The 18,256-nt window shown below is 45.8% G+C and overlaps 1 protein-coding gene across 3 annotated transcripts in view; it reads left to right on the top strand.

Annotated features, from left to right (window-relative positions):
• The window catches only part of LOC146859938 (mucosa-associated lymphoid tissue lymphoma translocation protein 1-like), a 1,299,471-nt gene that overhangs the window by 1,157,075 nt on the left and 124,140 nt on the right, over nucleotides 1–18,256 (top strand). For all 3 annotated transcript variants that reach the window (XM_085643681.1, XM_085643683.1, XM_085643682.1), the window contains one exon: nucleotides 16,907–17,056. In XM_085643681.1, the coding sequence (XP_085499807.1) occupies nucleotides 16,907–17,056 (150 nt within the window). The remainder of the gene's footprint in view (nucleotides 1–16,906; nucleotides 17,057–18,256) is intronic.

Genomic DNA, 18,256 nt, shown 5'->3' with positions numbered 1-18,256 from the left:
ATGTCAAACATTGGCTAAAAGGACACATTTTCCTCACATTTCTGTGAGGGAAATTCTGGAATCTATGGGGAGCCACAAAAATCCTATCACCCAGCATTTCCACCTGTCTCCCAATAAAAGCATTGCTCCATTTGTGTGGCTGGCCTATCGCCCACAATAGGAATGGCTGGAAACTGAGACTATATGAAGTCAATATGGTCTACATGTGGTCCCTGGTCCGATCAGTTCTTGTCCCAGGTAACCAGATCAGCCTCTCAACTGAGCAATGTTTTGAATCCATAGAAGTGCGAAAATGCTGGGTGGTAGGAATTTTATGAATCCCTTTAGATTCCAAAACTTTACCTCAGAGAAACGTGAGTAAAACACATTGTTAGCCAGAGCTTGAGGTTTGCATGGCATTCTTGGTTAGAAATGGGTAAGAAAACCTAGTGGGACTCATGCAAACCACACAACCCTGTACTTGCCTGGCTGTCTAGGTTTTAGTTCCCTGGTTGCCGGCTGACCCACAGCCCAAATAGTGTGGTCATTCACAATGGAAAGTGAAAGGAAATGAACCGCCTTTCTCCCAGCCCATATGTCAGAACTGCACTCGAGAATTAAAATTTCTTCTCGATAGCCGGCAGGCTGTCCTCATCTGAAAAATCCTCATCATCCAAGAGATGTGCTGGCAACAAGGGTTGGACTCTGTTTGGTGATGTTAAGGAGGGTGTTAGCTTCACCTGTTGAAATTTTAGATGAAAAATCATTTTTCTTGATTTTGACGTTGGGGTCGTTGACGAGGTCATCGACACCGTTGTCATCACCGAAATATTCGCCTTCGATGATGAGTCGTTGACAGAGGTAAGTGGCGTTGTCAATGACAGTGAAACCTCCACAGGTGTCGATGAAAGATTCACCGTCGTCGAATCATCCCTCATCAACGAGGCAGTCGACGGAGTAATGGGTGAGATCGTCGACGAGAGGGTTGTCCACAGGCAGTTCTTCATAATCTTTACCGTCGATGACAAAGGCGCCTGGCTTGTCGACTATGTCATCGACGAGGAAATCTACGCTGATGACACCGCGGCAACGGTGGTCGTCGGTGATATTACCCCAGTAGTATCTAATGAAGGCTGCCGTCGACGAGCTCTCTGTTGGCGGGGCTGAGGTAGGCTTTTTAAAAGTATGTTTAACCATCACAGGTGGAGTAGAAGGGTCTAAAGCCGGTTGTTTGGTGGATTTTTTCACAGAAACTGAACTCTGTTCTGAAGGAGGCAACTTGGAAGATGGTTCCTGTTTTCCAATGTCTCCTAAGACTTTTTATGTGTCTTCTTTGGAGGGTGCTGCGAGGAGTGAACTGGAGAGTCATTCAGTGGTCTTTGTAGAGTCGTTTTGGAGGAGGATTTTGAGGAAACATCACTCTTCTCATCAGAAACAGGGTCCTCTCTGTCTTTAAGCCTCTGCAGCCATAATAAACGCCTCCCCTCACGATTTTTCAAAGTCTTTGAAGAAAACGTGCGACATACCTTGCAGTCCTTAGGTTTATGGTCAGGGTACAGACAATAAAGGCAGTCCTTATGGGGGTCATCAACATGCAGTCTCTTCTTCCTGCAGGTGAAAAGGCCTTTTTTAGTTGTGTCTTAAATGGAGAAGTCAGCTTATTCCACCTAAGAACATAGATTGACCTAAGAACAAGTAACAGAATCTGTAAAATATGTAAATATAAGAGAAAACCTGAAGATCAGGTGATTTCAAAGAGTTTTGAGAGCTCAGTGGAGTCTCCCTAGCACGACGTGAAGTAGAAAATCTGAGGGACTAGAACTCCTCTCTGGAAGGTTCCACAGGGTGGGTTCATCTGATTGGTTGCTTTCTAAGTTTGGTCCTTTTTTATATAAGGACATAGATATGTTACTAAATAGTGAGGGTTTAGACCTTTAAGTCCTATGTCTATTGTGACTACTATTTTAATTACACCGGGGACTCCCATCTCGATGACGGGGAATGATTCAAGCATGTGAATCTATGAAAGTTCTAGTACTGGAGTAAACAGCAATAAGTTATTATGGCAATACAACAGTGTGAGGTGTGCCATGTGGCCCGCAGAAAGCACCATACCTTCATGGGGGAGTCTCAGAATCTTCCTGTATGTCCATCCACCTGCACCTTTCCTCACAGCTCACTCAGTTTCCAACTGCTTTCAGAGAACTGTGCCTGAAGATGCACATTCAGCACACTCACTAACTGCCTTGCTCTCCAGACCTCCACTAATCATTAGTCCACAAATCAAGCAATTGGCAGTCTGTGCTTTGGTGCAGTTCCAGTTAATGTCCTTGAAGGATGAGATCCAGCCAGGTTAGCTTCCTGGGCAGACTGGACAACTACTTGCAGGCATCGTATGGGAGAGGCCCAAAACCAGGGAATACTCACACTAGATTCAAAGTCCCCATGTGGTACCTAAATGCAGTTTTCCTGCTACTTACTTCATCATTCTAACAGTCCTAGGGGAGTTTACCACCAAACTTCTCGGAGCAGAGAGGCCAAAAATCTCAATCGACACCAGGACAAATCACTGAAAAAAACCCAGAAGGATTGGTATTGGAAATTTGCCCCCTCTGCAACTAATAACACAATTTCTTACATTTGGCAACGCCTTACCAGGCAATGGGTCATACCCCAACCTGTCATAGCCCCAGCAGTCTAGACCACCAGGGTTAAAGTTTAAAATAAAATAATCGTTTTTTTAAAAAGGGTGTGGTGTGTGTGACCCACCTTGGCATCAAGATGTGCACAAAATTGTTTTTCACCCACCTCTGTAAAGCATATTGTGAGGGTTTACCCCTAATCTGATACCCAGGAGGGTGAGAAGGCAGAAGCCCACTAGACTACTAGAGATAAAGCTTTAAAAGAAAAGAATGAACGAAGTTGGCCCACCCTGGTATTGGACCATGCGTACACCGCAAAAGGGATAAAACTGTCTTTTTGCCTCTCTGGGGACTAATTGGAGTTTCTACCTCCTATTCCTCCCCTCGGGCGGGAAGAAAGCTCATTAGACATAGCAGCAAATAATTATTTTTATTTTACAATCAAATTGGGGAGGGAGATGCTCACCAAGGAATGCTCTGCCCCACCCTATACCTGGCTAACAGTCTGTCTGCCACCCTGGGGGAGAGACTAGGGGGTTTACCCCCCCCACCTGTCACCATAAGGGGGCAGAAAGAGCACTACATACCACAGCTATTATTTAACCCCTTCAGCGCGGCGCGGATTTCCGCGCCGCGCTGAAGATTCCGTGCGCGGGCGGGGCCATGACGGAGCGGTTCCGTCATGCGCACAGCGCAACCGACGCACGTGACGGAACCGCTCCGTCACAAGCGTCGAACGGGTTAATAAAACATTTTTAGGTCTCGCCTGAGCCAGCTCATGCACTGCTCAGAGAGACATTTAGTATACAGGTTTCCAAAGTGTTACCAGACCTCCCTGGCCTAACGCTTGCGTTCACGCGAGCGTGCAAGCGCGCAGCCGCCAATCACTGCTGCGTGCGCACCACTCGCGTGCTTGCCACACAGCGCGTCCCATCTTCGCGATCGCGATCAATTTCGCTTTGATCGCGATTACTTTGGCTATCACGGCTGCGCGGCCGTTACTTTTACGGCCGTGCGGCCAATGCTTGTTTTTAACAATGGCCACAGCGCTTTTATTTTCATAATGTGCAGGTCGCCCCTCTTGCACCTTTGCAGAAACAAATTTGGTGACCGCGGTAACGACTCACAAATGTCTTTCAGTCATTGGCGCAGCAAGGTTGCCATGGGCCAATTGTGTGAGCAAGGGCAATGGTTATCACGAGGCCCCCCTCTCTTCCTGGAGTCAGAATGTGTTCTCGGTCACTCCTAGCTTGCTTCCACGTTTTGCTTTCAGGACACGGGGTTAACGGCCATCAATGACCCCTTGCTTAGAGAAGGGCTGCTGCTTTGAAATGATGCAGGTTGCGGCAGTCTCTCACCAGATCTTGAGGCTCTACCAGCTCCCATTGAGTCCACTGCCTCTGAAGTGGCCGACAGGAAAAACAGCTTTGTGGGGCAATCAGATTCATTTTAATTGTAATGACCATCAGCCATGTTGACTGTCTGTTTGTGGACAACTTGGATACTGAATACAAATACTTATTCCGAATGTACTAAACATCAACTCATGGAAGCCTGTCTGGTGCCTTTTTATAACACAACAACCTCAAAAACTACTCGAGGGATGTGCACCAATGCCCAAAAAATCTATTCTGGATGAACTTTTGTTCTCGTGCTAACTACAGAGCAATTCTGTTCAGAAGATTTTACTATGGCAAAGAGCAAGAACTCCGAAATACTACTTTGGCCTCACCTCTTAAACCATGCCCCTTCCCTCCCCGTAACCAGAGTGCACAGAATTTGAAATTGAGCCACTAGCTTGAACCATCTATCTGCAAACTTCATTAAGATTACTCACACAGGTGCCAACGTCGATTAGCACCCATAACGGGGTGTTCTTTTTTTATTTTGACATTTTATACAGCGCTAACTCGGCCCGAAGGTATTGGAACGCTTTACATTACACAAGTAGACATTATTTTTTGGTAGGCACGGGGAGGTTGCCCAGAATAATAGGATGTGGAGCCGACAATGAGACACGAACCTGCTTCCCCTCTCCAAACTCAGCTGCTGTGGCCGTTACGGCACATCCCCTCTAGTTGCGCTAGTACAGACTTCTGTATTCATCAATCTAGCTACGGAGGTATCTATCTGTAGCCCTCTCTCGCTCACTGTTGCGCACTCTGTTACTCTCTCACCGACTCACCATTCGCTTCTTCCTCTTGTCGTCTGTGTAACTGGATATATGTTTAGAGCGTGCCGGCAGAATATGGCTAAATCTGGTGAAGTATAGTTTAAACAAAAGGAAAAGCGACACCCATTCTCGTGTGAAAAATAGTGTGACGAAACGGCACCCTATTTTGTTGTCTAACTTTACAAAAGGCAGCAGGCTGTGTGCATGCTTAATTTCGGTTTAAGCCAAAACAGCCACGTTCTAAACCATGCAGGCCAGTCGGGCACACTGCGCATCAGAGGGGCCCTTGGGAAGATACAATGTCGTGCTGAGGCGTGTGGAACCTGCTCTGCAGACCATCATTCCCAGCAGGCAGCTGTCTGCACATGTGTGCCACGGTGCTTAATAATACACCAAATAAACTGTAAGTCTTACATTAAATATGCTCCTCCTGTGACAATGAAAACGAAAAAGGAATAACTGATGGAGTTTCTAGGTAATACATCATAGTATGAATCAATTAAAAAATGATGATTCCCATCACCCACAACAAGTGGCTTGCTTCATCATCTGGGAACCAAGAACGGTGCTTAACCTCTTCACCCCCTTCTCTTCCTGAAACGGTGTGCTGCGCATATTTTAGGGATTAGGGCCTCAATCTGAGGTCCCCTTTAATCCTGTATCGAGATTATGCAATCCATGGTAACTCGGCTGCCCTGCGGTGTTTCACTCGAGGACTCTGCCTCAGGAGTGTAAAATGAAATACCAGGGAAAATTGAGACCCAAATTACGGATTCCTCCGGGTAGTTCATGTTTCTCAGGGCTGCTCTTAGCGTTCTTTCTGAAAGAGAAGCATGGCCTGCAGTGCTTGTTTTGGAGAAGATGGACCTTTGATTGGTGACTAGTGTCTGGTGTAACTGCCAGTGATTGATTGTTTGGGAGCATTAGTGGTGCCTCTGTGTATTTTCTTGCTGCTTAGAAAGCCAAACGAAGAGTGTGCTGAAAGTGAACTGTCTGCTGGGATTTGACTTTCAAACGCGTTGTGTCTGGAAGGAAAACAAGCATTCGCCAATAAGTCTCGCCTTTGGGACCTTATAAGGGTTTAACCATGCAACAGTTGATGTTGTTGCACCAAGGATATTGTGCTGCATAACTAAATACTTATAAGGTCCCAAAAGCGAGACCTATTGGCTATGCCAATGCTTGTTTAAAAGGGTGTGGCGCCAACTCACTCTGCCCTGTTTGAGGAAAGACATGGTGGGGAGGAGTTAACCTCAACCTGCCCTGCCAGTGGGAGGCGGGGGAAGCAGAAACCCACTTGCCACCAAAGGAAAAAAAAGACATTGTTTCGGCAGCCTCTCCTGACATCGGGCCTATACAACCCGACCCCCCCCCCCCACCACCACCACCCGCCTCATCATTATGGGGCACAGCAGTATTTCCGCAATTTGAGGGATCCTAACCTCTATCTGTCTACCCAGGAGGGCAGAGATAGAAAGACCATCATGCACCAGGGCTATTTAAAAATAAAAAGGGATGGGGCAGCTGACCCAGGTATTGAGCTGTGCCCCCATCTCATACGGGCCAAAAAGTCTGTCTGCCCTAAATCTGCCCGTAGGGCGGAGGCCAGAAAGCCCACTCGATGCCAGAAATATTGACAAAAATAGAAAGTATTTCTGCTACCCTGTGGCCTATAGCATTCCCATCCCCATGGCAAGCGAGATGAAATTTGAATTCTCAAGTGCAGTTTTGACATATTGGCTGGGAGAAAAGCAGTACATTTCCTTTCACTTTCCATTATGAATGACCACACTATTTGGGCTCTGGGTCAGCTGGCAACCAGGGAACTGAAACCTCGAGTGCCAGGCAAGTACAGGGTGGTGTAGTTTGCAGAATCCCACTAGGTTTTCTTACCCATTTCTTACCTAGGATGCCATGCAAACCTCAAAATCTGGGTAACATAATGTGTTTTTCTCACATTAATCTGAGGTAAAGTTTGGGAATCTGAAGGGATTCATAAAATTCCTACCACCCAGCATGTTCGCACTGCTAGGGATTAAAAACATTGCTCAGTTGAGAGGCTGAGCTGGTTACCTGAGACAAGAATTGATCGGACCAGGGACCACATGTAGACCATAATGACTTCATAGGTCTCAGTTTCCATCCATTCCTATTGTGGGCGAGGGGCCAGCCACACAGGTGCGGCACTGTTGAATGCTTCAAGCATGTGAATATATGAAAGATTCCAGTACTGGAGAACTACAGTTACAGGTAAGTAACTTATTTGCTTATCCTCTTTAATGAGGGGGACAATCCGATCACATACGCCAAAAAAACGGAGGTGATGATCTTTGGGAAGCGGACGGACCTATGGGGAGATACTTGGTGGCCCTCTGAGCTGGGGCCGACCCCCACTCCGGTTGCGGAGATCAAAAATCTTGGTGTTTGGCTGGACCCTTCCCTCAACTTTGTTGGCCACACCAAAAGGACGGCGGCTTGCTGCTTCGGCATCCTGCGCAATCTGCGCCCTGCCCTTAAATACTTCGATGCCGCAACTCGTCAATTGGTGGTGCAAGCAACGGTTTTGGCACGGTTGGACTATGCCAGCTCCCTTTTTATAGGATTAAACCAGGCTGAGTTAACCCGACTTCAAAGAGTGCAGAACGCTGCGGCCAGAGCGATCATAGGTCTTCCTAGGTTTTGCTCGGCCGGTCAATCTTTGCGAGCCTTGCATTGGTTACCCGTTAGGCAGCGGATCCACTTTAAAGTTTTGTGCCTCTCCTTCAAAATTCTGAAGGGCCTATCACCTCCCTTACTGCACCAACTCTTGTGCCCTTACATCCCGGGCCGCACTCTGCGCTCGCTAGACCAAGAATTAGCGGTAGCCCCTCGGTTCAAACTCAGTCGGGTGGGGGGTCGCTCTTTTAAGGTGCGGGCAGCCGCACTCTGGAACGCTCTCCCTTTGAAACTCCGGACCTTTGGTGACCTGCTCTCCTTCCGCAAGGCCGCTAAAACTCATTTATTTTCTGAGCTTTGTTAAATCCTTCACTCCCCAATTTCTTAATAATTATTTCTGTTCCCCAGTTGTGTTGTGTTCGCCACCTTGTCGGTGCGCCGGGACGCTCCTTCGCTGGAGCAGCCGTGCGCAATACAAATAGCACTAACATAACATAACATTCACAGCATTATCTCTGTAGTGCCTTGGAAGTGAATGGTTATTCCATCACTCTATAGAATAAAGCCCATCTGGTGCATACAGAAGAAAATCTAGTTTCCCTTCCAGGGGAAACTTTTAAAAAAATGTTTCCTCTCAAAACTATTTTATTACTCCAATTTATTTTCGAGCGCTTCTAGACTGAATTTTCCTTCTCCAAATTAATCCCGTTCTCAATTAACAGAAACTTTAAAAAAAAAAAATTCCTCTCAAAACAATTTTATTTCCCCAATTTGTTATTTTCAAGCGCTTCTAGACTGCTTCCCTTTGAACTCTGTTTAGGTGTTTTGTCTATATACTACGACCTTACCAAGGGGAGGGTGTCATATGGCTGTCAGGGTCATTGTCGACATTGCTAAGTTAGCATGAGCTCTGCTGCCATGATGCTGCTTTTGCGCACATTACTACATGACTTTATTTTGATAGACTCTGTTTGTGCCTTTCACATGACAATCGTCTGCTTCCTGCATTCTCTGCCTGTTCCTGGAGTTTAGTCTAAACATGATGTGCAAGGTCGATAAACAGTGCCTCTTGTTGTTCTGTTCTTATCAGTCCCTAGCACCTAGACTAAACATGCTAACACAGCTGCCACTGCTGGAAACTCGTGCTTTGATATTATGGAGATGCATGTTTTTCTAAAACACACTTGGAGAGGGACCTTTCCAGGGAGAAGTGCTAAGCTGTTCCTATGATGTAGAAATACCATCTTGGCACTAAGGTATGGGGTCTGCTGACAAAGCCCAGAGATCTTCTTTTATACAATAGAACTTCTTCTAGCCAATGGCAGGGTGGTTATGCCTTATAGTCCTTTATCCATTGTCTGCATACGATGACATCCCCCTTTATAATCTATGTGGAATTGCAACAATGCTAACTGTTTTAGGTTTATGCGTTTTGCTGCTGGTAGTGGCTCGTATATTGCATTATAGAGCCCTATAGTTAAAATAAACATTTTGAACTAGAACAGTGACTCTGTCAAGTCTTATTGTGGACAAGTACGAGTGAGTAAGAAAAAAAGTATATCTTGCTACAACGATTCCTGAGAGAGTCGGAAGTATTGTGTTCTGGGTTGTCTAATCATTTGTAGCTTCGTGATTATGTAGGAGAGCAAATGAGACACAATAGCTAGTGGGTTATGGGATTTTGGGTACCGAGGCTGTAGGAAGGCTTAGCCCCTACACACCGAGGTCCTGTTTTCCTGCGCATAGATGTGTGTATGTGCAGAATCTCTGCAACAAGTCCTGTAATGTTATCCATGTTGTGGCTAGCCAATTAATGGGGGGATGTTCCTTTGGGTCCTATCCCCCAGCTCTTGCTCTTGGGGGGTGAGGGTGTGTTCACTTTGTCCTTTTGTTAATGACAGAGTAGCTATTGTCCAATCGAAAAACAAAACTACTGTCTTCTTTGGGAACTGAAACAGTCAATTCTGAAATTAGTAAATATGATTTAGTAACGTTATGGGTATTTGTAGAGTGCATAACTAACCGAGGCAGTATCCTGGTGGTAATAAGCAGTTACTACATGAACTGTGTCCGGATCAAGTCTTGTTGAAGATCAAGGTCGTCACTTTCTTGTGGAACTCAAGTACTGAGAGGGCGACTGATGTGAAGGAGCAGGATATTCAAGGCTTTGAGAGCAAGGAAGAGCACGGTATGGTATCCAGCTCTTGTTCTACATATGCAGGGAGTGTGAGCGAGTAGGAATACAGCTGAGTGTAGGTGTCTGGTGGATGTGTGGAAGGTGTTGCGTTTGTTGAGGTAGCTGGGGCCAGGGTTGAGCTGGGCTTTGTATGTGAATTTGTGGAGGCTCAAGAGTGTAAATTTGAAGACGGGTTGGCATTGAAGGTCTTTGAGGTGCGTGGGGATTGGAGTTGCAAGATGGTAGTCTTCCAGTGGAGGGTTGTATGGTCTGAAGTCTTCTGATCAGTTGGGAATCGATTCTGACAAAGAGTTGATGAGGTCCTGGGGGGCGGTTTTCTGTATGTTGGCCGGAAGCCACGTGAAGACTTTTATGGGCATTTTTAAGGTGTGGAAGCAGGAGATGAAGACTGTCTTCACTTGGCCAGTCGGAGCGAGCTGGTTGTCGACCACTATGCCGAGGTTCTTGGCTTATGTTGCAGGGCCGGGTGTGGGTCTGAGTTCTACAGGTGACCAGATGAAATTCCATAAAGAGGTGCCTGTCAGACAGCACTACTTCTGCCTTGTCTGTGTTGCATTTAAAACAGTTGGTTTTCATCCATCTGGGTACTTCAGACATGCAGGAAGTGAAGTTGTTCCAGGTGCTTGTTTTTTTGTCGGAGAGGGAGAGGATGCGTTGGATGTCATCTGCTTAAGAGGTTACGTTGATACAGTGACTGCAGAGATAATATTAGTAAATGGGGCCATGTAAGTGTCGAAAAGTATGGGGCTGAGCGATCCTTGGGGAAGTCTGCAGATGAGTTTGACCGTCACTGAGGTGAAAGGAGTCAGTGGTGTCTCCTCTGTCCATTTTCTGTTGGATATAGTCTGGCAGTGATGAAGGCGGTCTCATTGCTATGGTTTGGCCTGAATCCGGATTGATGTTGAGGATGTTGTCATAGAGGTGAGTTACTAGGTGCTTGTTGTTGATGATTTTCGCCGGTTGAGGTGGCAGGGAGAGTAGCTGAGGGTTTCTTTAGAAAAGGTAGTACTGTGACGTGCTTCCAGGCGAGCAGGAAGATGGCTGTGTTGACTTAGTGTTTCAGTATCAGTGTAGAGGTTGCGCTGATGGTGTCCAGTTCTTTGAGGAAGATGTGGTGAGGCATGAGTCCAAAGGTGCTCTCGAGTGGATGGTTCTCGCGGTTGTTGCAGTTTCTTATGTGGTGATGGTGGACGAGGTCGACTTTAGAGCAATAGTCATGACTGGGCTGTGAGGGATGATGTGTCCATCTGGGGTTCAAACTTATTGTAGATGTTGCCGATCTAGTTGCTGAAGAAGAGGGACATCTGTGTGCAGTGGCCTTGTGAGGGGGTAATACTAGTGGAGCTAGCTGCTGGTGAGGTAAATCCGTATTTGTAAAGCGCAAACTACTCACCCTTATGGGTCTCAAGGTGCTGGGGGCCGTCGTGGAAATTAAGTGAGCTATTGCCCAGAGTCACATGGTGCTGGGCTGAGCTGCCGCCGGGGATCGAACTGTGAACCCTGGGCTCCGAAGACAGCTGCCTAGGCCGCTGCACCACACCTCTCCACTAGGAGATGTCCTTCACTATGGCAAAGATTTCCTAGGCTTTGTCTATGCTGTTTTCGATGCTGCCATGGGCGGACCGTTTGGTGGCTCTGATTTGCTGTTGGTGGCATCGGAAGACTGACCTGTTGGTGCTCTTGTCTTTGTGGACCTTCCTCCATCTGCATGCGAGTTGCTTGCAGTGATGTTTGGTGGCTCTGAGTTCCTCTATAAACCAACTTGATTGCAGCCAGATTCTGGCAGTCTAAGTGGTTTTGAGTGGAGGACTGCACAAGACATAATCCAGTCATTGAAGTTGGAGATCTAGAGATATTGTTGTGATGTTGAGGTAGGCGATCTAGGCGTTTTGAGGATCAGGTTTCTTCTAGGATGTTGTTCCTGTTTCATTGTAGAGATTTGGCTGGAATAGTCCTGTGGTGATGCAGGATGGAAGTGCTCTAAGCAGGTGCGCGGTGTGGGCCATTCCACTGTGATGTTGTTGAAGCTGCTGAAAATGAGTTCCAGTAGGTGTCTAACAGCGTGGTGGAGCCATCCTCGCGCTGGGTGAGTCCATGGGTCGCCACGTCCACCAAGAAGTAGGTTGAGTTTAGGTTGGTGTGGTCTTCCAGGTTGGTGTTGTGCTCACCGAGGAGGATGAAGATGCTGTAGTAGAGTACGAAATCCACAGCTGTGTTACAGACATCTGGGGTGGTTGTTAGATAAGGTTGCTATTCATGGTATAGTTCTTGGAAATGCAGAACTTGGAGATCCTGTTCTCCATGTTGTTGATGGTGTTCATGGAGGTGGTGGAGCAGAGGATGCACTCTTTAAAAATGATGGATAGTTCTCCTCCAGGTCTATTTGTTCTGTTCTGTCTTATGATCTTGTATCGGGGGTAGAGATGGATTGCCATGCCAAGGACAGGGCCAACGTGCGGGTCAGACAGGTTTTAGTCAGATAAAGTAGGTGCGGTGAGAGGTCGGTAAGGCCAAGCAGCAGTTGGGCAGTTGGGATGCAGGCCAAGGATGATTGCGGCACAGTAGTGACAGGGTGACAATTAGGAGGACGAGAGTTTCTGTCACTGGGCATGGGCCTTGTGCAGACAGGTTTGTCTTTGGTGCACCAGCAGTGTATGAGCTGCGCATCCTAGCTGCCATGAGGTAGGAGGGGGGAGGAGGTCCTGGGATGGTGGGCGGGGCTGGTGGGAGCAATGGGAAATCACGTGAGAGAAATAGGCAGAAAAGGCCATGGCGGAGGAAATGGGCAAAAGGGGGGGCAAAGAACTGGACAACGAGAGGAGGTAGAGGAGCAGCATCAAATATGTAAAAGCTGGCAAGCAGAGACAAGTGGAAAGACAGAGATAAGAAAGCGGAACAGGAGCTGCAAAGGCGCCTAAATTGGGGAAAGAAGGTTAAAGTGCCAGAATGACAAGAGAACGAGTGAGATGTTAAAGTGGCAAGAGGCAAAAAAGGCCAAGAGCGAGTGAGAGAAAAGTGGCAAAAAGCCAAAAGCGAGTGGGAAAAAAGAGGTCAAAGTGGCGGAGTGGCAAAGAGGTCAAGAGCGTGTATAGCATAGAGAGCAAGTAGGAAAGCAATAAGAGCCGTGAAAAACAAAGGTCAAAGGGGCAAGAAAGCAGGGAAGAGGAGACACGAGTAACAAAGCAAGAGAGAGCTCAGTAAGAAAGGTTTGAGAGGAAGGAGAGAGCTAGATGTGGGCTCTTCACTGCACAGTCGGAGGTCAGTCCGGAAGGGTTTGTCCTTGTCAGCGGACCAGACAGACACAGGTAGGTGCCACAAGCAGGGCCAGGTAGAGCCTGCTAAATGATTTAGGTAGCTTGTGTTACTATCTCGGGCATACAGAGCGGTTCTGGACTGAGTCCTGGATCATTCTTCTCTGGGATTCCCACATACTTGCAAAAGGTATAGAAGACAAACTCAAGGATGGGAAGACCTGGTCTGTGGAATGAATACCCGTAGCCACCAACCCCATCCGCAGTTGTAAAGTTTAGAGGTTTAGGGATATGACATTGTCTCCGAGGAGAGGTACAGAGGGTCTTTTCAATGGCCTCAGGGGGTAAGAACACAGAACTCTTGCTTCAGGTACAGTTCAAATGTTTGTGGTTTCCTATACATTGAGGAAACTTCAAGACGGGATTCACAGTAGGCTACTATTTGTAGTTTTCTGAGAGATGACAATGTTCCTCTGTTTTGCCTCTGCTTCGCCGTCCTACTCACCGGTCCACCTCGGGTTTTCCCGCAGTAGTGGAGGGAGTATCGGCAATTCATTTCACTTCCCTCTTCCGGATTACAGACCGGAGGGGGAGGAGTCTCGATATCTTTTTAAACCCATGCTTTTTCTTCCGCGCAGCGGGCGCCCCAAAGGTGCGCCAAAGGAAACCCATCTGCGCCCGGCCGGGACCAGGGGCAACTCCCCCTGGCAGTCTACATGGGGAAACAACATCTCTAATCTATGGGGCACACTATCTTTACTCTCTCAGATCTGCTCCTACAGATGGATGCCGTCACATGCTTAATGTATTTAATGGTGACACACAGTGCAAAAAAAGATTTTTCCCTCCAACGAGTCTCTGAACGGAAAGTAACTAAGGACGCTTCACCCTCTTTAAAGATGTTTCTACTAAATTGTAGATCTTTTCCAAAACATACTACTGAACTGTCCTTCCTAATGTCAGATCTTAAACCCGATGTTCTCTTTTTGACAGAGACATGGTTACATACTGAATCAGAGCCTATTATTGCTCAAACCCTCCCCCCTAGCTACTCAATTTATAGGGTAGACCGCAAGACTGGGAGAGGTGGGGGTATAACTATTTTAGTTAATAATAAATTTAATTGGCGCATTACAGCAGATCCTATACCAGGTTGTGAAAGTCTTATCTTTGCCATTGAAGTATCCCCGACCAATACCTTCTCAGGTCTCCTTATCTATCGCCCTCCTGGCAACCCAAGACAATTTGTTGATGCAATTCCGACTATGGTAGCTAGTCTGGCTGCTATCCCCTCTAACTTCACGGTACTTGGTGATCTTAATCTTCATTTAGATGATCCTTCCGATACATCGGCTATTGAGCTGACTAAGAATCTTTTGGCGCTTCAGCTAAGGGAGAAAGTACTGACCCCCACTCACACCAAAGGCCACTTGCTGGACCCTGTCTTTAGTAATTGCATGGAGGTGAGGGCAGGTATCCCCATTCCTCGTCCATGGACCGACCATTTTCTGATCCCTGTTCTCTGGGAAATACCTACTCTATCTCTCCCTCTTAACATAACTTCGGTACAGGAACGCAATTGGACGAAACTTCCTATGGAAGCAAGTCCTTGGAAGCACTAAGCCTGTTAATGACCCCAACCCCATCCAGGCCCATGAGAATTTCAATCTCTGGATCCAGGGGTCACTGGATGCAGTACTACCTAAAAAATTAAAACATATAACCAACAGACAAAAGACTGCCCCTTGGTTCTCCCCCAAATTAAGGGGGATGAAGCAATCCTGCAGAAGGATAGAGTGGCAATGGAGGAAAGATTATTCGGTTACCATTAAAAATGAATGCAGAGGAGCTATTAGAAGCTATAAGGCTGAGCTCAAGGCAGCCCAAGCCACGTTTTATGAAAACAAGATCATGCTCTCTGCAAACTCCTCCAAGGAAATTTTCTGTATTGTTAAGTCCCTTACAAAAGTACCTGTTAAACTACCTACACCAGATGGCTCCCTTACTTGCTGTAATAGTTTGGCCATTTTTTTTGCCCAGAAAATTCAAAACATTTATCAGTCCTTTTCCAACTCACCTAACCCCATCCCGAGTGCAACCACACCAGAGTCATTATCCCCTACTCAATCCTCCCTGGTTAAATTTCCTCTGATTGACACTACTAGGTTGGACTCCATCATAATAAAACTTAAATCTGGCACCCCCACAGACCCTGCCCCTCCTCAGATTCTTTCATCAGTCATTGAAATTATTTCCCCCACGATCCTTGACATGGCGAATTCTTCCATTGCCTATGGCATAATTCCTTTAACTTGGAAATGCGCCATGGTCAAAGCCCTGCTGAAAAAAAGCAATTCAAATCCGGATGATTTTTCTAATTACCGCCCAATTTCTCTTCTACCCTGGGTGAGCAAGATTGTGGAGAAGCACATAAATTCCACATTGGTGGACTTTCTGGAACACAACTATCTTCTCCATCCCTCCCAAACCGGTTTCCGCCCCAATTCGGGACTGAGACCGCTCTGCTTGTAGCAATGGAGGAGGCGAGGAGGATCCTGGATCAAGGAGGTAATGCTGCCATCATCCTCCTTGATCTCAGTGCCGCCTTCGACACTGTAAACCATAACATCTTGATTTGCAGACTAAGAGATCTGGGAGTGTCTGGTTTAGCTCTCCACTGGTTGCAATCTTTTTTGACTGAACAATCATTTAGGGTCTTTGAAGGGAAGGTAGTTTCCAGCCAGATGACGTAAAACTGTTGAGTTCCTCAGGGTTCCTCCCTGAGCCCCATATTGTTTAATGTTTACATGAGGCCACTGGCAGATGTTGTCCATCCATTTGGCATAAAAATGGTCACCTACGCAGACGACACTCAGTTAGTGGTGGCGTTAAACCACCTCGAGCGATCACCCAGCGCTCTAGGCTATTGCCTAGAAGAGCTAGCCAGATGGATGGACCACTCGTGCCTTTAGCTCCAGCTCCTAAAGAGCAAATTAAGAGTCTGGGAATATGGCTGGACCGCTCTCTCACCTTTAGCCACAAAGCGGTAAAACTTTCCGCCTCCTGCTTTGGCATACTTAGAATGCTTTGAAAGGTCCTCCCTCTCCTCCCTTTTCAAGCCAGAAGGATCATGGCCCAGGCGCTTATTCTCTCTCGCCTCGACTATGGCAATGTTCTTTATCTGGGTGCCCCTCATTCAACCATCAATAGGCTCCAGATTGTTCAAAACTGCGCTGCTCGCCTCCTTTTACAGATCCTGCGGTGGCAGTCGGCAAAACCTGCCATTAAGACCTTACACTGGCTGCCAATCAAAGAGAGGATTCAGTTTAAAGCCATGTGTCTTGCCCAGGAAACTTCCTGGAAGACTGGCCCTTCCATTATCCAATCTTTAATCACTCCCTATCAACCGAGAAGGGTTCTCCGATCCACCACCGCCTTCCTCTCTCTCCCCCCCAGAAAAAAGAGAGCTAGAAGTGGTGGATGGTCCTTCACGTATAATGCATCAATTCTTTGGAATACTCTCCATATCTCTCTTCGACAGGAGTCTAATCTGCTTGTCTTCCGGAGGCTTTTAAAAACTTGGCTCTATAAAAACTGGCACTAACTTGCATCCTACTGGTTCTGGTTGTGCTGTCCGTAGCGCTGGGAGGCCTCAGGGTAGCCATCACGCTTTATAAATTCAAAATTCAATTCAAATTCATGTAAAACAGCAATCGATTTTGTTTACTGTCTGTTGAACACAACAATTATAAAACAATTTACTTCTAATACGCTATTTAAAAATAGCAGAGTAACAGTGTTTCAAAACGTTTCCCATTTTGCATTAATTTGCATTCTAAATTATATTTACCAGTATCCATACAGAATTATTAATTTTGACCAAATGTGATTTTGATAATCAATTATAAACAAGAATTTGTAATGTTCGTAGCTGTCCTTTCTCAATTTGCGAACAGTGTACTATAACTGCTTGGTATTAAACATATATTTCCATTTCCTTTATTCTTAGATATTGGTCGGGATCCCCTAGTGACTGGAAAACAGGCCATGGAAATAAAGCACACACTAATAGAACCTCGATCGCTGTGTGACAAAATATGCACGACTGGGCACACACATGAGTTCCACGCCCGAAACAAGCTTTGGGTTCCCTCCTGTGGTAAGTGATCGATCAACGAATATAATTTGTTATGAGAAAAACCTGTTTCTTGCAGTTCACTTTCACTAAGTCATTGGCTCTTTAATAGGAATTATGTAATTTAAAATAAGTCAATCCTAAAGAAAACTGTCTTGAAGAAAATGTGTACAGTCAAAGAATTGTCGGCAGTTATGTTTCGTTGTAAATGGATTTTTTAAAGGTAGTGGAATCTTAACAATGTTAATGTTTCTTTGTGTTTATCGTATTCAGTTGTAGTTAATAACCAATGCACATATCTGTGATCTAATATAATTTATATACATTTTTCCAAAGTTCTCTAAATGCATTTCCTCTGCTGCGTCTTAAATTAGGGAACAGTGGTTTTGATGAATGATTTCCTTTTAGATGAATGAATTATATAACATTTGATCCATGGTATCTCTGTGATGTATGTCTAGAATTAATCACATGGCAGCTTGTGTTATGAATAAACCTTTGTAGGGAACACTAAGTATAATCCCAGGAGTTGGTATGATAGGTGATTTCATCCAAGGAACATGGTAAAATTACCAACACAACATGGCATAATGACTATAAGGTTTTTTTTTATAAACAAGGGTGATTGTTTTCCAAGCACCAATAAAATACAATCAGTGTCACAGATAATACCACATTTCATGTACCTAAAATATCCAGTCATCCAGATCCAGTCTGTGATATTCTCACCATTTATCCTGTGTTTTTGTGAGCACCCTCTAGTAACATAATTGTGTTTTTCTTGTTGAACACACCAGTGCACTCCTGCCTTCCATTCGGCCACTGAGGGAGAGTTTGTGGATTTCCACTTAATTTTTGTTATCATGTCCATTGACTCTACTTTGAGGTTTTTCTTTCCTCTAAAATATTTCTTAAGGAAAGTGTTCATTAGTATGATGCGCTTGGGTATTTTCTAGACAGGAGGTAGGTGTTCTTTTCAGGATTTTTGACAGTGTTTTTTTAGTGTTCACGTCTCAGACAATTAAACATAGTTGGTAGACTCCTTATTTTGACCCCAAGTAACAAGAACTTAGGTTGATGTGGGAGTCGTTCCATTTCTTCTTGTGGTTGTTTAGTGAGAGGACATATACTGTAACTACTATAAATGGTTATCTCACCTCTGAGAGCCAAATGTGATAGATATGTTTGAACTATCTCCTGTCTATCAAAGATTCTTTGCCAGGT

Source organism: Triturus cristatus, chromosome 3_1, assembly GCF_964204655.1.
Source record: "Triturus cristatus chromosome 3_1, aTriCri1.1, whole genome shotgun sequence".
NCBI lineage: Eukaryota > Metazoa > Chordata > Amphibia > Caudata > Salamandridae > Triturus > Triturus cristatus.
Note: the sequence above shows the minus strand (reverse complement) of the source record. Positions and strands in the feature narration are given on the sequence as shown.